This window comes from Megalobrama amblycephala, linkage group LG10, assembly GCF_018812025.1.
Source record: "Megalobrama amblycephala isolate DHTTF-2021 linkage group LG10, ASM1881202v1, whole genome shotgun sequence".
NCBI lineage: Eukaryota > Metazoa > Chordata > Actinopteri > Cypriniformes > Xenocyprididae > Megalobrama > Megalobrama amblycephala.
The window spans coordinates 34,034,816-34,057,908 of NC_063053.1; the positions used below are offsets into that span (position 1 = coordinate 34,034,816).

General features: G+C 37.7%; 1 protein-coding gene across 2 annotated transcripts in view; it reads left to right on the forward strand.

Moving 5' to 3' along the window:
• Nucleotides 1–5,712: 5,712 nt before the first annotated feature.
• The window catches only part of LOC125277464 (exportin-5-like), a 44,928-nt gene continuing 27,547 nt past the window's right edge, over nt 5,713–23,093 (forward strand). Inside the window, exons 1-6 of one of the 2 annotated variants that reach the window (XM_048205852.1) lie at nt 5,714–5,964; nt 6,909–7,030; nt 10,071–10,143; nt 10,240–10,377; nt 18,182–18,364; nt 18,477–18,503. In XM_048205852.1, coding sequence (XP_048061809.1) covers nt 5,863–5,964; nt 6,909–7,030; nt 10,071–10,143; nt 10,240–10,377; nt 18,182–18,364; nt 18,477–18,503 — 645 coding nt within the window. In that variant the 5' untranslated portion in view covers nt 5,714–5,862. Of the gene's footprint in view, nt 5,965–6,908; nt 7,031–10,070; nt 10,144–10,239; nt 10,378–18,181; nt 18,365–18,476; nt 18,504–23,093 lie in introns of both variants that reach the window. The other variant, XM_048205853.1, reaches the window with a different exon arrangement.

Sequence of the window (23,093 nt, forward strand, 5' to 3'; positions counted from 1 at the left end):
CGCCACTTGTATGCAGTCATGTCTCAAAGAGCACCAGGGCCAGTCGAAGCTCACCACCATCCTCTGCCGGCCAGATTCCATCAGCTATCCAGAACCAGCTCAAGAACCCATGCAAGTGGACTCTTCTCGTTTGACATCCGCTGAACGGCAGAGAAGGCTGACCCAGAACTTATGTCTATATTGCGGTGCTCCGGGACATATAATCTCCGCATGTCCCATTCGTCCTCCTCGTCCCATAGTGAGTGCCATCTTCCCTTCTATAAATAAGATGAAACCACTCACCACTGTTGTGAAGCTTACTGCAACTGATATTACTCTTCCAGTTACCGCCCTCCTCGACTCTGGGTCAGCAGGCAATTTCATCTCCGGCACCCTCTGCCATCAGCTCAAGCTCAAGACCCACGGCTACGACTACAACGTACCAGATCCAATCAGTAACTGGAAAGCCTGTAAGCCGACGTCAAGTGAGTCAGAGTGTCGGTCCACTACTACTTCAAATCGGTGTACTTCACGTGGAGAAGATTTCGTTACTTATTCTGGAGGAATCCACCGCTGATGTGATCCTAGGTCGTCCGTGGTTGGAGCAGCACAATCCCATCCTCTCCTGGAAGACCGGCGAAGTCCTGAAGTGGGGCGACACCTGTTTTAAAGACGGTTTCTCTGCACTCCCTGTTCTACGTTCTCCTAGTTCCCTGGAGGCAGTGATAACGACGTCAAACGACAGGATATACAAAGTGGGGATCTATGACGTCAAAGGGCAGCAAGCACCGCCTCTGCAGAAGAAGATCAACGCCTATTTCATCACTGCCTCCAGGGCACAGCCAGGAGCTTAGGACACCATGGCAGATCGGGGACTTCAGGAGGATCTACGCGTCTCTGGATTGGAGCTGAATCTTGAGCAGGTGGGTGGGTTGGAGCGGGCCCAGGGAATGGAGCAGGCTTTGGAGCAGATTCAGGGTCTGGAGCCATCACTGGACTCTGGTCACGGACTGAAGCCATCTTTGGACTCTGGTCACGGGTTGAAGCTATGATTGGACTCTGGTCATGGGCTGAAGCAGACACTGGAGCAGATTCAGGTGCTGTAGAAGGCACTGAAGCGAATTTAGGGGATAGAGAAGACACTGGAGTGGATTCAGGGACTGGAGAAAACACTGGAGTGGATTCAGGGGCTGGAGAAAACTCTGGAGCGGATTCAAGGGGCTGGAGTAGACACTGGAGTTGATTCAGGGGCTGGAAACACAGGAGGTCTGAATGTTGGCCATCTTAGGTTGAGGATCTTGTGCTGGCTGGAAATCATATGAGGGTATAAAACTCTCCCAACATGTGGCAATCACCTCTTTCCAGTCCAGCCCATCCAGATCGGGAAGTTCCCAGGGGTCAACATATTTATCCCCAATCCTGTATAACCCGAGGAGAACACACTGGGGGATTGTTGGAGAACAGTACCAGGAAACGTAGGAGATAAACACATGTAGGAAACATAGGAGATAATCACATGGAGGATTCATAGGCGATCGCTGGAGAAACACAAGGAGAAGGTCCTCTACATTCAAAAGAGATCAAACACTGGAGTGAGGTGAGGAGTGTGCTTAACTGCTGCTCGTGTGATGAGGTGATGACGAACAGGTGCGGGTGATTGCTGAGTGTGAGCAGGTGAGTTGAAGGAGGGATTATGGGAAATGGAGTTCAGTGAAGGCAAGACAGACGGTGACCGTGACGTATATATTAAAGCAATTTTTAACATGGTAGTACATTATGTCTCAAAGCTTGCCTAATATTCTGTTACACACTCATATGGATCTACTTTTTCTTCAAAATATTAGTACATACTTCATATTTCTCAGGCAAGAATTTGGGATGCAGCCATGCCTTAAAAGTTAACGTACAGGTAAAAGGTAGCAGGTAAAAGTAGCTACTTTCAATAAAGGTCCAACATATTAGCAATACTTTTAGCTGTGTTGATATGTGTCATGAGTAAGCAATTGAGTAGCTAACACTCTGTAGTGAACACAAGCGTCTCGCTAACAATAAACCCATTCAACATACCTGCACTGGGCTAATTTTTTTGACATGTGCCACAACTGTTTGAGTCTGTTCATTGTAAAATTTGAAAACTTTATTGTCCTCTTTAGGGGCAATTTGTTCTGCAGCATTATAGCACCACGTACAAGACAGACAAATACACCACATTAATTGCACATTAAAAACTACCTCTTCCTATTTTAATTAAAGTTGACAGCATATGGAACAAATGAAAATTTGAATCTGTTTGTCTTAGCTAGAGGGACCCTGTATAAAGATCCTGAGGGGAGGGTCTGAAATGAATCATAAAGAGAGTGAGATGTGTCAGATATGATGTGATGCGCTTTCTTTATCACCTGAATATCCAACAAATCTGACAACCCAGGCAATTTCACACCCAATACTTTACTGCAGTTATTTACAACCTTTGATAGAGAATCCTTCTGTTTGACCTTTAAAGAGGCAAACCAACAAATCAATGAAAAGGTTAAAATTGATTGAATATATGCCTTATAAAAAGCAGTCATCGATGTCCTATCAATATTAAATTTAGCTAATTTCCGCAAACAATAAAGTCTTTGTTGGCTCATCATACACAGTCTATCAGTATTCTCTGCAAAATTTAGTTTATTATCGATAATAGTACCTAGGTACTTATATCTTTCGACCAGTTCAATCAAATGATGACTGTTTGAGTCTGTTTGTCTTTCTGAACAGGTGCATGATGTTGTATTGAAGCATCCATTGAAGCTTGAAGTTTCTCAATCTTCTGCTCACTTTGACATGTTCAAGACCTTTTTAATCTTTGAACATATAAATGTTGCAAGTTTTGGCTTTCAATTCTGTAACCGAAGCTGAATGTCTTTTCCCATGTAACACATCAGTCATGATCCCACTGTGGCTAAACACCCTCTGGCTCTGCCTGCTGCAGTAGCCACGCCCCCAAACACACGCTATAGGTTGAGCTGGAAAGAGATTGATGGACCTCTCTTAATGTTTAGATGATGTCTGAGAGGCTCAATGTTTGCACTTTAGAGGGAGATAAACCCATGAATGGTGTAATAATAGTAGTCGATGAACAATAAACTGGGTTAAGAGAATATGTTTTAACATAAAAAAATATTGTATACTTCACCTTTAAAAATGTTTTTTGAAATTCAAAACTCTTGAAAATGGTAATTAGAATTCCGGCAGTGTAGACACTGCTAAGTGTATTACTGCCCTCCTCAGGTCAAAGTTTGAACTAAATTGTCATATACAATATGCTAGTGCAAGTATATAACAGTTAGTTCAAACTTTGACCTGTGGAGGGCAGTGTCTACACTGCTGGAATTCTTATAGAGAAGAAGAAGAGAGCTAGCTCAAGATGAGCATTTATGGTTAAAACGTATATAATTTTTATTAATTTTTTTAGAAAATGAGCGATGGTTTCTCTAGATAAGACCCTTATTCCTCATCTGGGATCGTGTAGAACGCTTTGAAGCACTGAAACTGTAATTTTGACCTTCAACCGTTTGGGCTCCAGTGAAGTCCACTATATGGAGAAAAATCCTGGAATGTTTTCATCAGAAACCTTAATTTCTTTTCGACTGAAGAGGGAAGGACATGGCCATCTTGGATGACTTGGAGGTGAGTAAATTATCAGGAGATTTCAATTCTTGAGATGGTTCTACACCTTCATTTGAGTCCAGCTGTGTTTGATTATACTGATTAGACTTGATTAGGAAATCCACACACCTGTCTAAATAAGACCTTACAGCTCACAGTGCATGTCAGAGCAAATGAGAATCATGAGGTCAAAGGAACTGCCTGAAGATCTCAGAGACAGAATTGTGATAAGGCACAGATCTGGCCAAGGTTACAAAAACAATTCTGCTACACTTAAGGTTTCTAAGAGCACAGTGGCCTCCATAATCCTTAAATGGAAGACGTTTGGGACGACCAGATCCCTTCCTAGAGCTGGCCGTCCGGCCAAACTGAGCTATGGGGGGAGAAGAGCCTTGGTGAGAGAGGTAAAGAAGAACCCAAAGATCACTGTGGCTGAGCTCCAGAGATGCAGTCGGGAGATGGGAGAAAGTTGTAGAAAGTCAACCATCACTGCAGCACTCCACCAGTCGGGGCTTTATGACAGAGTGGCCCGACGGAAGCCTCTCCTCAGTGCAAGACACATGAAAGCCTGCATGGAGTTTGCCAAGATGGTGAGAAATAAGATTCTCTGGTCTGATGAGACCAAGATAGAACTTTTTGGCCTTAATTCTAAGCGGTATGTGTGGAGAAAACCAGGCACTGCTCATCACCTGTCCAATACAGTCCCAACAGTGAAGCATGGTGGTGGCAGCATCATGCTCTGGGGGTGTTTTTCAGCTGCAGGCACAGGACGACCGGTTGCAATCGAGGGAAAGATGAATGCGGCCAAGTACAGGGATATCCTGGATGAAAACCTTCTCCAGAGTGCTCAGGACCTCAGACTGGGCCGAAGGTTTACCTTCCAACAAGACAATGACCCTAAGCACATAGCTAAAATAACAAAGGAGTGGCTTCACAACAACTCCGTGACTGTTCTTGAATGGCCCAGCCAGAGCCCTGACTTAAACCCAATTGAGCATCTCTGGAGAGACCTAAAAATGGCTGTCCATCAACATTTACCATCCAACCTGACAGAACTGGAGAGGATATGCAAGGAGGAATGGCAGAGGATCCCCAAATCCAGGTGTGAAAAACTCACCCACAAGCATGCAAGTAATAAACAAACACAAACACATCTTTTGTGTCTGGTTTCATAGTTGTCTTTTACGCTTCTCCGCTGGTTGTCAGGTGTGTTGTATCCGAAAACATTCCCGTTATCCTGCTGTAATTTATTCCATACCTGTTCTTGCACTTATTTCATCAACCAAATATATATTAAAGGAAAGTAAAACACTTTAAATATATATATTTAAAAAAAAATAAAGATAATAATTAATAATAAAAAAAAACACTTTTTAACATTTACAATGGATTATTATGTGTTTGACACTAAATATGATTATAATTTCAGATTAGGGAACCATTTAAAGAGAATATGCACAGAAAAGCACTTAGAAATTATTTTTTCAAAAGACAATTATTGTTATGTTAAATAATTGAGGTTTATATTTATTTGTACACTCAGAAAAAAGTAATATATTTAGGGCTATGGCAGCTTGTCACTGGAGCAGAACCCTCGCTGTAGCTTATTTACCCATAAAAGGTGCATTTCATTAGCTTAAGGGTATACTACTTTAAGGTACTAAAATCCACCTTTCAGGGGTTAAATATAAATCATTAACCTTTTATAAATCAATTTCAAATGTTTTCAAAAATTACATAAGCTTTTTTTTTTTTTTTTAATAAAATCAAGCAATCTGGCACGTTTGATACGCGCATTGTACCATTTATTTAAAAATGAAGTGGGTAGGATTTTAAGACGGTTACTCGCCGAACATTCACCAGTCCGGTAGCCTACAATATGCAGTAGCCTATACATTTTGCCCATGCAGTTGTTGAATATTATTTAAACTAACTGTGGTGGTATCAATATATCTGTAAGAATGTCGTCTCTAGGGAACAGAGACAGAAAAGCGCGTATCCAGCGAATAGCGAACGTAAAACTATCGCGCTTGTCAAGAACATTAAAAAACTACAATCCCCAGAGGTCACGTAACTTCCGCCATCTTGATTAAGGCGGTCCACAGACAGCAGAGCCCTACCACGTTTTGTGTAATGCACATCCACAGAGGCTGAACTAGTAGCGAAGCGTGCAATACGTTTTACTAGTCTGCTGGTGTTTTACATCCTATCTGCTGGACGTGCTTAAAAGCCATGGCCGAACCGATACGTGCTTTGTGCGATGAGCTTATAAAGGCAGTGAATGTGATGATGGAGGCAGAATCCAGTCAGACATACCGCCTGGAGGCCCTTAAGGTGAATTATCGTCTATCAAATACGATTAAAAGGTTATTATGTATGTATTGATACCTATATTCATATTATGGAGGTCACATTTGAATAACGTTGTTACGACAACTTCCGTTTTCATTTCATTCATGTTTATTCAGTAATGCAAACGATCAAGTCTTATTTGTTTATGTGAATGTTGTTATTTGTTACTTCATAATACTAACCTTATCAATATCTATCAGGAAACATAACTAAGGTTGCAATAGTCGACATTGTGTCAATGAGTATCTTGCAAACATAAAATATTGCCTGCACATTCACATGATCATATATGTACTCGAGGGATGCAGCCGAGCGGATACAGATACACACACGGATGAATACAGTTATTGGCTTTGCAAAATTTAAATAAATTGATCAACAGATCGCACTAGACCAGTGGTTCTCAACCAGGGGCCCAGGGCCCTATAGGGGGCCTCAGCAAACTTGCAAGGGGGTAATTTAAACTTATTTAAATTAAAATATTATTATTAAAAATTATACTAATAGTAGTCATATGTATATAAAGCTTTGTCATTAATATCAATCAGAGGAAATATATTCTCTTATATCAGGCGGCCCGTGTTGCACTATGGGGGACCTTCTAGTCTAAAAGGTTAAGAACCACTGCACTAGACGAATGTTGTGCAGAATGTGGATGTTTACTCAGAATATCTGTAAACTGTAGTTTTGTATTGAAATTTGGTTTTAGAAATTCTATACATAATGTAAACTTAATTGCATATGACTGTGCTTAGAATTTTGTTTATAAAACAAATTATTTTAAGGCAGATTTTCTGTTCCCTGCTGTATCAAACAGTCACCCCACAGCTGAGGTACATACTGATCAATGAATTTTGTGTCGTTGCAGCCCTACTAGTTCCTGTTGTTAAATGTTTTAATAGTTTTTTTTTTCCATGTTGTTGTAGTTTATTGAAGATTTCAAAGAGAAAAGCCCCTTCTGCGTTGAATGTGGTCTTCAGTTAGCGGAGAAATCTCAGACTGCAGTGGTCAGACACTTTGGGCTGCAGATACTGGAGCATGTAGTCAAGTAAGTGTCTCAAACACTTTAGTGTGTGTGTGTGTACATCATAAGATATGTTTCCATCCAAAGGTGCGAATTTAACTTCTGTGCAAAAGTAGTGCATAAAATGTGTTCACATGTGTTCAAGAGAATAAAATTCTCACTTCCTAAGAAATTGGTGCAGAATATCTGTAATAAATTGCAAGTTTCTGTAGTCGGTGAAGCCACTGTGGCTCTTTTTTTGTACTTCATAAATAACTTGCACCTCAGAGCGGCAGATGAAATGCAATAAACGCTGCCCTGTTCTCTTGCGTTCGGATGCTGGTGTTTGGGAACGCAAACGTGTGAGTCACTTCTGGGAGGGGATTGAACCATTTTTATGACAGACTTTGGCTTAGGAATTTTGGAATGATCAAACCAACATTTGAAATGCTATGCAATGAAATTGGTCCATTGATTAGTCCAGTTATCCAATCACATCCTCTGTTGAGACAAAGTCCGGTGACATAGTGCATCAAGGGGTTTATTCAGTAAATGTTTTTCCTTCATAGTTTCAGTGCTTCCCACAGGTTTGAAATATACTTGCGGTGGTAGCCGGGTGAAAAATCCTCCTATTACCCATAGCATAGGCACCGATTTATGTTTCTGCTGGTGGGTGCCCCCCCCCCCCCCTTTTTTTATTAATTTTTTTTTTTATTAAAGATGTTATAGTTTCATTCTTACAGCTACATTACAATATAAGTATCATACTACTATTATATTTTAGACAAATCCGCAATTTGTTTTCATATCCCCCTTTGGTCTCGTGGTAGAGTTTTCATTAATAGAGTCAGAAATTCACCCGTGCTCTAATTATCATAGGTTCGAGTCCGCCCTCGCATAGTTTTTTTTTTTTTTTTTCTCATTAAGATCAAAGAAGTTTATTTATGATTGTATATCAATACCAGGGAACTCAAATGAATGTCAACTGAATGTTTCATTTGAATTTGACCCAAAACAAGCACATTCTTTTCATGAGTGTTGTCGTGCTCTCGCTGAAATCTGATGATCAGACAGTAACGTTACCTAAAGGTAGCCTACACTGTGTTATTTCGTCAGTCAGTCATGAAAGTCAGGTGGTTAAAAGCTTCTGTCAACTTTAAATCCAGGAAAGAAGACAGGGCAAGGACAGTTTTGAGTTATGATTCTGAATCTGAGCGAACGCGAAAGTGATAGAAATCCGAGTTGAGATTTGTGCTCGCTCAACACTGGACGCGCTCTCGACGCGCTCTCGACTTTTGCCATTAAAATAACGTCATTGAAACAGCCTTAAATAAACTATATATATATAAGGGTCGTTTCTGATAGCTGCAATCGATTTTTTTTTCTTGTTAAAATCCATGGAGAATATCTCGTCATTTTCGAGCACCCACTGAAAATTACGAGATATTCTCCATGGATTTTAACAAGAAAAAAAAATCGACCCTATGGCCCATTGCACAAAAGTGGTCTGCTACATGTGACAAACACATAATGTGTGATTTTTTTTTTTTTTTTTTTAATTTTATAAACAGTATTTTTATTTATTGAAATTACATTTAATTACATACTAATATTATGCATTATTATGCATTGTAAATTATGCATAATAAATTACAGCATTTAAATGGTTCTCCTTTTCCTATGTTCTCCTTGCTCATATAGTGTCTGTCTCAGTGAATGGGACACAGATTTTACCAGTAAAATTTATATAATGAATAATGTGTCAAATAATGTTCTTAATCTTTTCTTCCTGTGGGGGAGACTACAATAATTTGCTATGAATTAAATGGAAATGAAATTAAATACAATTTATTGTGTAACCAAAATACCAATAATGCCCAAAACAAAAAGAAAAAACTTAATGTGTGACTTTTAATTATAAACAAGCCTGAAATACACCGGGACTCTTATTTTGAAATGTCTGTACTATTGCAGTCTGATCCTTCAGATTCTTACAACTGTATAAAACATTTTATATAAAGGCCATGAAGGACATTGTAATAATTCATCAACTTGAGTTCATTAGCAATCGCTTGGCATAAATCTGCACTTTTCATTGATTGAGAATTACTTTGAGGCAGTCTGAGGCACACATAACGAGCAGGAACAAAACAACTAGTTTATCGATCGCTGATGGTTTCATTATCTTGGGCGGATATAAAAGTATAAGAGGATAAAAATAATAAAAGCAAAAATGTGTCTCCAAATATACTTTGGGCGGCCGTTATTATACCTGGGCGGCCCACCCAAGTAAAGTCTATGTGTGGGAAGCACTGATAGTTTATTTAACAATATATCGTGTCACAATATATCACAATATAAAAATGCAACATTATGTATCGTGGTTAGTGACAATATGTGTTGTGCATAGTTCACCCAAAATGAAAATTACTGTGTGAGAACAAATTCAAGTTTACAGAGTTTTAGTGTCAGTACTACATTAAACTACTATATATAATGTTGAATATGATGTATAATAATGCATTGAGGGAATATTTGTGGATCCTGATAATGCCAAATGTTTTATGTTACCAGTCAAAAGTGGCTTGCATTATTTTAAATATATCTAGTCAGTGACAGAGTGCAAGCATACTCGTCTAAAATAATTCTGTATTTTCAGCTTCAGAATTATGAATATTTTTATTCTGGTGTCACCATTGTCCTGTGCATTGGGTTACCAGCACCAAGTCCAAGCCTGTTCATTTCCACGACCAGTATATAATAACAGATTTACCATTTTAATCAAAAGTACATTTTTTGTTATCCTTTTACCATATATCATGGAGTATCGCAATAATATTGTATTGTGAGTTCATTATTGTGATATGTATTGAATCGTGACATGAGGGTATCTTTACATCCCTAGTTTATATGCATGTCTTCTTATTGGATAAAAAAAATTTTTTTTTTTTTTTTTTAAATGCACATTTTTAGAAATTTTGTGCTTTCCATCTAGGTTTTTTATGTGATATCCCAAAATAGGTGGAAGGAAACATAGCTATAGTAAACATTGAACACTAAACTGAACACATTTTTCTGTGAACAGGTTTCGGTGGAATAACATGGCACCCCAAGAAAAGCTCCAGCTGAAGAACTGCACTATGGGCCTGTTGTCAGATGTGAGCATCTTTTGAAGTGTATCTCTTCTCAATCTTCTTATTGCATGCTTTATGGAGATTTCTTATTTATTTATATGGCTTAATGTCCTGTTTTAGGGTACACATCCAATTCTGCAAGAGGAATGTCATGTTAAGGATGCACTCTCACGCATAGTAGTTGAGATGATCAAGAGAGAGTGGCCGCAGCACTGGCCTGACATGCTGAAGGAGATGGAGGCCCTGACTGCTATGGGGGTATCAAGAGTTTTGGCTTGATTTTGTAATAATAATAATACTTATGGCTGCTTGATCCTGCTCCTGAATTAATGCCTTCCTGTCAGAGTTTAGTTCCAAAAAATACAAAGTAGGTGTGCACATCCAAAAAACCCAGAATTGGGCTTTGACAACAACAAAAAAAGTAGAAAAAAAGATAAAAGAATGGATGTCCACACACTGAACTTAAGGTCTAGAAAGTGTATTATAATTAGGGACAGTTTTTTTTTAAATAAACTTTCTGGAGTTTACATTCAGTGTGTGAACATCTTTTTTTTTTTTTTATAGTTTAGTCAGAGTGGGGATGATATGACCTCAATCTTATTTCAAAATTATTAATTTTATTTCACAATAATATGCATTGATGCAATGATATACAGTAGGTATTCTTGTTATTTTTATTATTAAAAATAAGAACAAGGAATCAAATTACAAACAACAGCACAAATGCAATACAAATACCAAGATACCAATAATAGTACAAGTTTTTTTTGTTTTTTAAAACAGGATCAATAGTAAGGTGCAGTGTTTCCCATAGGATTTTGAGACAAATCAATCTGATGCACCAAAATTAAGAGCTCCAACCAATGTTCATTGTTCAAATTGAACAGTTGTTGAAAAAAGTTGGTGATTTGATCTGTACCTGAATTTTTGAGGTTACTCAACCCTTTTTTAGTTGTGATATAGTGTCTTATTCTACAGTAGGTGGCCATCCAAAACGGCGTTTCTACTGCCGCGCGTGCCGCCGCCGCCGCCGCCGCCGCCGCCGCCGCGTCGCAAAGTGCATTTGCAACTTTTGACCGCTGAGTGGCGCTTTAACCACAAGTTATCCAACAAATGCATCAAAGCACATTTATCTTTATGCAAAATGTCAATTTTCTCACATATTAGGCCTATATTTATCACAAATACATGTTTTATTTATATTTTAAACTTTAATAAAACAGCATGGATTTTTGACACGCACATTCTTTGTTATTCGTTATCTGTCCTTTATTTGACAGATAACTACTTAGGAAAAATATAGCCTGTTTGGACACTGATTAAGAAATTGTTGCGTGTTTCATGAATTATATCCTTTATTTTAGTAAAACGTGAGTCACTGAATAATTTCGCTCCCATTATTAAGGCACGATTTAGCTAAATCATTGAAACTAAAAAAGAATGGACGGATTAATAAAACGTCATAAAAAACTGCAACTCCTGCAGCCGCATTTAAATGCAGGAGTGTATTCTATTCCTTAAAATATAAAATACAAATTCAGAAACAACACATTCCAGCGGATATCGCCTCTTATTTAACACAGACCTACGAATTTATTATCGAATTGAGATATTTCTTTATTTTTAGGTACAATTATTCGCTGAGTTTAAGTTCATTTTTGAGATGTTTCAGATTCTCGCAGAGAGACAGCTGAAAGCGCACCCTGTTTTTTATTTTATTTTATTTTTCAAAAGTACAAGGTTTTGTTGTTATTGTGAGCGTAAACAAATAAAAGTAGACCATTTGTAGTCTTTCACTAATCTGTAGGCTATCGCCAAAAATGACGGAAGGCCTGTTTTAAGTTTTTTTAGCTGTCATGAGGAAAAAAATCCATCAGAACGCACCGGCGCTTTCGTCGGCCAGAGGGATAAAAATGTAGCCAATTTAGTTTCATATTTATATTTAAATATTGGGCTATAACCTAATATAATTTTTTTTAAAGATGTCACCAATGTTGATTATGAAAAGTGAATAGCATGACGGATGCGCAATGTTGGGAGACAAATGCAGCGGGTCAGACATAAGTTTGACCACTTCCTTAAATTTTGTTTTATAGTAAGTCTTTCTTTAAAGTGAATTTCGTTTTGTAGAAATTGTATCTTAATTTCAATCAATGTTTCATCAACCAATTGCCTATATTTAATAATTAGGAAGAAAACCAAGAACGTCGGGTGTGGAATGGATAACAAACGAAACCATGTTTCCACGGCCTTTGAATAAGGCTGAATCAATATACGTATTTCTGTTTTAATTAAATTTATTAAATACATGTCTTTATTACTTAATTAATTGATAAGATGTTTTGGTCTAACAATATATTTTAGCTGGTCTAAATTCTAAGTTAGACACAAATTTGCGTTAGGCCAGGCTATATAAGGTTCCCTTCTAGACAAGCGTAAATTGCTGTTTCGGCCGCAAATTTTCAGTAATTTCGATCGGTGCATCAAATGTTTTATGCCTAAACTAAATTCATGTATTTACAGTAAAAGAATAAAGAAATAGCCTAACTCTAGACTTACTGACTAGGATATTTACGTTTGGGCAATATAATAATAATAATAATAATAATAATAATAATAATATCTCAGCAAAGACCGAACATATTTATTTGTCTCGGCACACGACCGCTAACAGTAACACAGTAGCACAGCGCATCAAAGCTTGCTGTTGTCTTGGCTACCTTACAAACGGCGATGGAAACAACAGTGAAATTTTCCCCCTTTTGTGGTAATTTAGCACTATTTTCTGTGGTATTCTGCTTGCATTTTTGGGCTTCAGTTGGATGCTTTATTTTCATCTTTAGTCAATTGAGTTCATTTCTAAAAAAAGCAAAGGCTAAATAGTAAATAATCTTTAACGGGACCCATCATAGGGTGGGGGCTGCGGGGGTGTCCCGTACGCCCATGATGTAATGGTAATACATCGCTTACAAAGGGTTCATGTTAACTGTATGATTATCAGACGATTTTAATGTGTTCATGTTTCAATCCTGCAATTAATAGCTATGTAACAATCTGATAAACAGCAATTGTGCAGTTTGTATCCATTAACATGCTCATAAACATTACAAAAAGAAATGTCATGCCATAAGCTACACAATTACGAACAAAAAAAACGTTGATATCCCAATAATCAACATTTTGTTATTCAACAAGTGCTAGGCTATTAAGATAAAAAGTTTCTGCTATATATAGTTTGCGCCTAATCTGACTCTCCACAATGGGCTACACAATATTTAGGCCTATTTGTATTTTGACTGCAGTTAAGAGCAAAATGACGAGAACATGTTTAACATTGGAAGTTTAAGATTCTTTATTAAATATTCTTACTTTATGCAAAACACATAGGCATCTGTACATTGTACCTCTATAAAATCATAACATAAATCATTAAATTATAGTTCAAATGAACCGTACAAACCCAATCTTGGTTTTTGCTATTTATTTAGGCCTATTTATTTATACCAGCAGATCTGTGTTGATTCAGTTCATTTCAATAACTGCTGATGTTGCAAACTGTGGTTAAGCTGTAAAGCAGCTGGAAAGAATTGACCAAGATATGTAACATTATGGCTCCGTATTATTAGAACAATAACTGTACAGAATCTTTACTGCCATCCAATGTTCCTTAAAGACAAAGAAATAAAATAAAAATGTTAAAGAAAAACAAAGAAAAACAACAAACCGATTGTGTTCCATTTATATATCAATGTATAATTTTTACATTATCGTGTGTGTATAAAAGGCACTCACTTGCTCTGCAACAATTGACAAGTCCGAGATAGGGGGAAGGGCGCTTTGTTTAAAATGTTTGTCACCAAAGCCATTAATCCAGAGGGCAGGAGACTAAAAATATTAGCCTAAGCTATGCGCATGAGAGACCTTTTTGCAATCTTGGTGCTTTTTGTTAATTTTAACATCCTGATCTGATCATATGAAATAAGATGACGAAATACACAATTGTTAGACTCTGTTATGAGTATTTGCAGTAAGTTTCTTTATTTGTTTGTGTTATGGAGATTTGCAGTGTTCTGCAGTGTTTCACGCTCCACTCCAGAAGTTCCGAATGGGATCAACCCTCCCCCCGCGCGTTTGCCAGCGTCTGCTGCTGCCGAGCAGAGTATGTGAGCAGTTTTGACTGGAGCGAGGAGGGATTTTTTAAAAGTCGGAGCGTCGTGGTTTTTTTTTTTTTTTTTTTTTTTTTTTTTTTTTTTTTTTAAATCTGCAAGAAATGTTATGAGTTTGGCGTGTGGTAGGAAAAAAAAGTTTGCACAATAAGCCACTATGCAAATTTGTGTCAGACCAGCTAAAATATATTGTTCGACCAAAAACATCTTATCAATTATTTAAGTAATACAGACATGTAATAAATTTAATTAAAACAGAAAGACGTATATTGATTCATCCTTATTTAAAGGCCGCGGAAACATGGTTTCGTTATACGCACTTCAATCCATTCCACACCCGACGTTCTTGGTTTTCTTCCTAATTATTAAATATAGCCAATTGGTTGATGAAACATTGATTGAAATTAAGATACAATTTCTACAAAACGAAATTCACTCTAAAGAAAGACTTACTATAAAAAAAACTTAATAAAGTGGTCAAACTTATGTCTGACCCGCTGCATGTCTCCCGACATTGCGCATCCGTCATGCTATTCACTTTTCATAATGAACATAGGTGAAATTTAAAATAATAATAATAATAATAATAATAATAATAGGAAATAGCCCAATATTTAAATATAAACATGAAACTAAATTGGCTACATTTTTATCCCTCTGGCCGACGAAAGCGCCGGCGCGTTCTGATGGATTTTTTTCCTCATGACAGCTGAAACAACTTAAAACAGGCCTTCCGTCATTTTTGGCGATAGCCTACAGATTAGTGCAAGACTACAAATGGTCTACTTTTATTTGTGTACGCTCACAATAACAACAAAACCTTGTACTTTTGAAAAATAAAATAAAATAAAATAAAAAACAGGGTGCGCTTTCAGCTGTCTCTCTGCGAGAATCTGAAACGTCTCAAAAGTGAACTTAAACTCAGCGAATAATTGTACCTAAAAAGAAAGAAATATCTCAATTCGATAAGATATAGGTCTGTGTTAAATAAGAGGCGATCTATCAGCTGGAATATGTTGTTTTATGAAATCATGGCCATGCTCGTTGCTGCTGTTATCAGTTCTCTTGGCGCTCGTGCACACGCGCAGTTTTCACACAGACAATCGAGCGTTTCGTTCTGGTAAAAGCACAAAACAAAATGCACACAACGTGTCATTGCTCTTGATGTACAATCACTGATGAACACCTTTGGTTTAATGAGTAAATTAGCCTAAACATTTATTCCTGCCTGTATTTTAGTCTGCGATATCAACATCACTAAACATTACATAGCATATAGGCCTAATAGCCAAAAAAATCAAGAACAATAAAAAAATCAAGTACAATAAAAAATCAAGAACAATAGCAGTTAATAAGAATTATTGCTCTTAATGCGGTCTTAATGCTGGACCGTTCTCATTTCGCTCCGCATATTTTTTTTTTTGCTATATATACAGTATATGCCTAGTAATGACTGTTTAATGACAATAGCATGCAGTAAGACTTTGTGTAAAGGTCTTTCTTTTCCTTTTTGATGCATAGACTGTAGCCTAAGACTATCCCACGTTTTGAAATTAACTCTCACTTTAAATTTTCTAATGGTTTTTAAGGATGTTAAAATGTTATATTATAATGTTATTGTTGTTTTACTTCCGTTTACAAACCGACATTTTATTATTACAGTCACTTTCCAATCCGTCCCTTTGCGCCACCTGGCAGTAGTTTTTTACACGCGACTGAATTTCAGTTAACGCAACGGCCCTGCGGCGGCGGTATGCGCGGCGGTATTACCCATTTTGGTTGTCCACCTACTGTACATTAAATTCACACTGGTGTTTTAGGAAGTCAACAATTAGAATATAATAATAATAATTTTATAATATAGTAATAACTATTTTGTAAAACAAATCCACTGTAAAATAATTTCATTTACACTATAGTAGGGAAATTGCAATACTTTTGTCCTAACTTCTACAATTGCAAGAGATGAGCCCTTGAGCTTTTATTTTGTCGGAAAATGCAGTTGAGGTTTTATTTTGGTGGAAAGCTACTGTTTCTGTGAAAATAGGTTTACAAACACATCTCATTACAAATCTACTGAAATGCTGTAATCATCTTCCTACAAAAAATGTTGGAAATTTTGCAAATGGGAAGAAAAAAATGCACAACTGGTGCACGTTACGTTCCCAAATGCACGCTAATCGCATACAGAGATGGCGTTCACTGTGAACTGAGCCGTACTTAGATGTGGAAAACATGTGAAAGCACACGTGAACAAAGCATGCACTTCAATTTGAAACGCAGCACAAACAGACTATATACTTATTGAATTAAAGGTGCAGTATGTAATAATTCTGTCTGCTAGAAGTTGCTAGAGGCCTATTCAAAACAAAGGCGTAGCTTGATGACGCCAAGTTTGAGCGCGGAATCTTGGGACAAGTGCTCTCCACCTCAACGGATGGTGCAAAAGAACAGGGATAGGACTCGTGAAGAAATCATGTTCACGGGTGAGATTATTAACTTTACTGTAGTATGAAGCAGAGCAGGAACGAGTGTTGTGGGAGCTGAATGAGGAAATTGAATATTCACATATAAAATTAAAACGTTGCATAGTCTTCACTGTATTAATTAAATACACACTGATCCTTATAGGCACTAAGGTTATTCAGTCAAGAGCAGTGAGTGATTCTCTTTTTCTCTTGTTGTTTGATAAACATTTAGGAAACAGACAACATTAGTTAGGCTGCTGCTACATTAAGACCTAGTTATGAGACTTGATAATTGAGACTCGATTATCTTTATGAGAATGATAATTTGCTTTATTTGCTTTTGATAATTTTTAAAATGACTGACAGTCAAGAGATTTATTGGATGTTACTGGAATTATTCAGCCTTTAAATCTGTTCTACTGGTGAAATCGGGCATTTTGGGGACTAGCAAATATTTGTCCCAATATACATTATATTCAGTATTACATATGGTAGTGTCATTAAACTCTAAAAACATTTTGTCCCATGTGCTTAACAAGTAAAAATAAAGATGATGTCACTTACGCCGCCTCCTATGATGTCTTCTTATTCCAATTATTAATGATTAAATGTAAAAATGTTACACAAAAGATCATGCATGCATACATAAGGTTAGAAAAATATAATACCCTTATTATAAAGGTAAAAATTCCCTTGGAAATCAATTTAAGCTGGCAAATATCACCACTTAGTGAGAAATTTAATTTCTGTCAGTGCTGTGTACTGACTACCATGGAAGCTTGTTTCTGCCAAGGGATAAAAAAAATTAAAAGATAATTGCGACTTGTCTCACAATTCTGATGTTTTTCTCACAACTGTGAGTTTATATCTCACAATTCTGACTTCTGTTCTCAGAATTGTGATATAAAGCAGCAATTGCAAGTCCAATTCTGAGGGGAAAAAAGACTTTCCTTAGAATTGAGAGTTTATATCTCACAATTCTGACTTTTATAACACACCATTGCGACTTTATATCATGCAATTCTGAGAAACTGCGAGATGTAAACTTTTGTGAGAAAAAAAGTCAGAATTGTGAGATTAAAAGACGCAATTACCTTTTTTTTTGTTTTTTATTCCATGGCAGAATTTAGCTCCCATAGACTGAAGAAAATGAAAATCTTTAGGATTCAGCTGGACATGACAGGCCTAAACAAGCCAAGATGCCAACGCAAAAACTCTCAAAATGTTCTCTAATTGTTGTTATTGGCAAAATCTTAGAAAATCTTTCACATACCTGGTTGGTACTAAACTCTGCAGGAATCTTCAGGAGTCAGTGTGAGAACATTCTTTTCATCGGGTACTTAATGACTCATTTTCATGCAGATTTAGTAAATAATGACAAAATAATCATTGTCTATTTGAATAAACAATCATTGTATTTCTTTTCAGGATGCTCAGACAGAACTCGTAATGCTTGTCCTGCTGCGGTTAGCTGAGGACGTGATCACATTTCAGACGTTACCTACTCAAAGACGGCGAGATATCCAGCACACCCTTACGCAGAATATGGACAGCATCTTCACCTTTCTGCTTGGCATTCTGCAGCTTCATGTGAATGAATACAACAAGTTGGTGAGTTCTTCAGACATTCATGGCCACATGCAAAACATTTTTAAATGATTTTTTCTCCAGAATATTGTCACGTTCATATGATTTGAATAGATTTATTCATGTTGTTTTCTAGAAATGCGTTGCTGGTCTGGAGTTAAAGGTGAGTGAATAGCCATTCATCAGTATTTATCAGGTGTAAAAATTTTTTTTTTTTTTTTTGGGTTAGTGCTGTTCTTATTAGGGGCCAAATATCAATGGTTAATTTACAAATGTACAGTGTGAAACATAACTTGAATTTCTAGGATTAATTACCCAGGTTAACAAAATCAAATCAGATTTTGATTTTTCGAAGAATTTTCAAATAATCAAATTTTCATTTTTGGGTGAACTATCCCTGTAAATGAAAGTGCTAGAACCCAGAGACCACAATTAGCTTGAATGTAAAGTCCAAACACAACAAACTCTGATATGCTTAATTTACACTGTCAGCTAATTCTGTCCTTTTTTTTTCTTTTTTAACTGATATCTGGCATGTCAGATCAGACTTTGTTGCATTCATGCAAATAGCTAAAACGCTTATAAGGTTGGATTTGTTAGCATCTGAGCCAATTTCAAATGTGGTCTGTTGAAAACATAGACTGTAAAAAAAGATGGATGACGCGACGCTGCTTCCTTCCTTTGTAATGAACTGGATGTAAAACGTACAATGATGGGTGTTGACATGTTACGCAAAAACGTCAGTTTGGAGCCTGGGCATGTGCAGAAGGAATCGTCAGTGGAGCCCGGAGGCGGAGTCGCGGTATCAAACTTCCGCCCAGACGTCTGCGTCATCATTGATGTATTTTAAATAGGGTATATAAATTATACACAATTTAAAATTCTACCTATAAAATAATAGGCTATTCTGTTTCTAGAGCAGTAATATTTTTGAAACAGAAAACAATCACCTGCTTTTTCATCAGATCCTGTAGGTCGGTTAGTACAGGAACAAAACCAGCAACATTTGTGGCGTGGAGGGGTCAAAAATAAACAAAAAGCCGGTTAGTACAGTTTATTGCTGAACAACTCATTTTGTCAGTGTGAAATAACACAGAAATTGAAAATTAATAGTTAGTTATATATCTTCAGTCTCCCCTCAAAACTCCGACAGTCCTCAGAGAAGCTGTCACTCACAACTGACAATCATGACGACACGCCCCATTTCTATAGCATCAAATTGCTAGCCAAAATGAAACTTATCACAAAAACGAACAATTGAATATATATCAGCGTGATAACTACCTTAAATGACCAAAACCATCTTTTGAAAAATTGTATTTGAAGCGTAATTTATTTTTTTATTTTGACCCGTTCGTTTGCATGGAGAGGGCGAGGTTTATGACCTGTACTGCATCCAGCCACCAGGGGTCGATCAAAGAGCCCACAGCTTCACTTTTCAGGACGTATGAGGCACACCCGGTTGAAAATCTGACATCTAGTCAACTGTCCTACATCGAACAGAGTTTGGAAAGTTTGGAAAATGTTTGTTCTCTTTCTGACATTCATTCGGTATCTCGCTATGTGATTGCCTCAGGCCAGAGAGGAACCTATGGATTGTCTGCAGGCCGCTAGCACATGGAAAGATATGATGGAAAGTGTGTCACCCTTCCTTCTTCCCCTGTTTGAAGATCTGTTAGCGAAAGAGGAAAATGATGATGTGTTGTCAACCATCCTCGAGGACGAGGATAATGACGATGAAGATGCTATTCTTCCCACAAAATATGTCCCGTCCACCGAGTGCACAGGATGAGAGTTCACCCTCCCTGTACTGATGGACACGGATCTACGCAAGGTCTGTCACAGGGCTGTGGCAAAGAAAGAAAGTGGCAAAAAAATGTACTGGCCACCGGCAGGAAAATGGTCTGAAAGAGATTTATACTATGGAAAGAGACTTCCGTCACGTCTCCCTCCAGTGAGACAGTTTACTCAGCCATCCCGGCCTGCGTGGCTGAAATGAAGAGGTTTTGGGGCAAGCCTTTTTCACATAGAGTACCCATCAAGGGCTTCTCGAGGCTCGATGTTAAGGGAATGGAAGATTTAGGGATGGCGGATTCTCCCCCTGTGGAAACATCTGTGGCAAATCATTTGCACCTGGGTGAAGGGTGGCTCTTTCTTTAACCCGAGCCTCGCTGCCAGAAAATACAAATTCAAAATGCTCTAGCTCAGAACTTTGTTTCAAAATATTTGTCAAGGAGATTGGTAGATCTCCAGGGCTCACAGGAAATATCTGAGGTTTGCTTATCAGGGCACAGCTTACAATTATATGAAAATTCCCTTCGGCCTTTCTCTAGCTTTGAGGGTATTCAGCAAATGTGTTGAAGGGGATCTGACACCATTAAGGAATGCAGGGGTCAGTGTTCAAGGGCAGAACAGTGAGAGGAGTTTGGTCTCCTGCACTGAGAGAAGCACATACATTTTCTAGAGCTACTGACAATGTTCCTAGCTCTAAGACACTTCCTGTGCACTGTCTTAAGAATCATTTATTGGTCAGACTGACAATACAATGGTGATTGAGCCTACACTACAGAGGGTTAGAGAATGGAGATGTAACTTTTTTGATTGCACCATACTGGCTGGGGAGAGGAGAGTGTGCAAATGCTCTATGGCCATTGTAAGCGTGCGGGGATCTCCTCTCACAAACACGGGAGGAAATATCCCACCCTTTCCCTCAGAAACTGGCTCTCTGGGCCTGGCTTGTGAGAGATTGAATCTGAATGCAGCTGGGTTACCCCCGAAAGTGATTGAGACAATTCAGAACGTGAGGGCTGCCTCAACACATTCTTTATATAATCTCAGATGGAGGGTGTTTGAGGGATGGTACGCAGATAGGAACATTGTCACATTCTTGTTCGGTTTTGGACGTGCTATGTTTCCTACAGGACCTTCTGGATAAGGTCAGAGCTTTTTCTATGGTTAAGGTTTATCTGTCCTCTATCAGCATGTTGTATTGGTCTTGTCTCGGGTACTATTGACCCTCTCTCGTTTGTCGATTTATGGGAGGAGCACGAAGGCTACACCCAGTATTGAAGCCACTGGTCCTGTCTTGGGATTTGTCCATGGTCCTGAACGCACTCTCTAAAGCCCCCTTCAAGCCCATTGTTAACATTGCCTTGAAGCTGCTCATTTTTAAAACAGCTCTGAAAACCTATCTCCTGTCAACGATTTTCCCACTGGGTGGTGGAGGCTATCGTGTTATGTTACAATAACACAAATATAGAGCCCCCAGGAGGACTACGAGGTTTGGCTAAATCCTGGGCTACTAGAGGTATGTCTATCCTGGGCTATATTTATAGGCATTTCTATCCAAGAAATTTGTTTGATTCTATAGACTGGATGTGACTGAACCCTCTCTGGCCCACTCAGTCCTGTGGCCAGTTGCATAAACTGCTTAGACTAGTCTTAAAAGTTAGACATTATTTTTTTTCTTCAGGACTGGTCCTCACTTTTTAAAGTCAATTACATAAAAAGGTAGATTGGTCTAATTTGAACTGGGAAAAGTAAGACTTATTACCTCTTATCTAACTGCTAGTTGGTCAAACTAGTTCTTAAGACACAGTCTTAACATGGTGGCTAATTTTATGCAACTGGCCCCTGGGGGTGAGTAGTCAGGTTGTATAATGGCTACTTGGGTAGGTTTTATTAAGGGGTGAATTCCTGATATTATTCTGTTTTCACCTGTCTGGAGCAGTGATTCAGATAATAGCCCAAACATTAGTCTGATTTGTCAGCATATTGGCAATACGGGAGTTGTCTACATCCCATAGTGAGATACTGAATGAATGTTAGAAAGAGAACTTTTAGGTTACTGATGTAACCCCTGTTCTTTGATAACATGAAGTGAGATATATCACAACATTGCCCTTGCCTGTTCCGCACAGAGAAGAGATATGCAGAGAATGATGAAACGGCGGATAGCTGCAGTTTATATACAGGGAGTAATTGATACAGCGATTGGTCTGCCATGATTGGCAGACGTGGTGTCATTGGTGCTTCCACAATCGGTCACGCCTGAGGTGTTCCCATAGTGAGATACCTCACTTCATGTTATCAGAAAACCGGGGTTACATCAGTAAGTTGTAAATCATAAAAGTTTTTAACTGTTATATTTTTAAGGTTTGAAATGAGCTTGAATATCATAATTAAACACCTTTTTTTTATTTATTTAAGAACGTCAAGTAAGATTTTAAAAAAGAAAGTTTCAAAGGTGGTCATGAATTGATTTTTATTTTATTTTTTTTATTTTTTTTTTTTATATAAATGTAACAGTGTTTCCTGATTTGTACTTAAAATGTTAATAGGATTTTACGTTAAAAAACTGTCATAATTTAGTAATAAAAGGCCATTTCTACCCTTGTTTTACCTTACCTATGTGTAAGTATAATGCGCATTCAAAACATTTAGGTTTTCAGACTTGTGAAATTAAATTTTTGTTTGTGTGTGTGAGGGCAAGAATGTATAAGTGTGCATTTAAAAAAAAAAAAAAAAAAAAAATCCCTTCAATTTGGCATTGGTAGGAGCCTGCAATTTTCACACATAGAAGTCCTCTATGATAGCATTTTGCTGTAAAAATGAGTTTGTGATTCTGTTGGTTACAGAGCTAGGGCAAGTAGAAGTTTGGGGAAAAGCCTACTTTCATGCATTTTGAGAAATGAACAGATTATAAAAATGCACAGTATTGTACAGTAATTATCTTCATGATTGATAAGTTCTC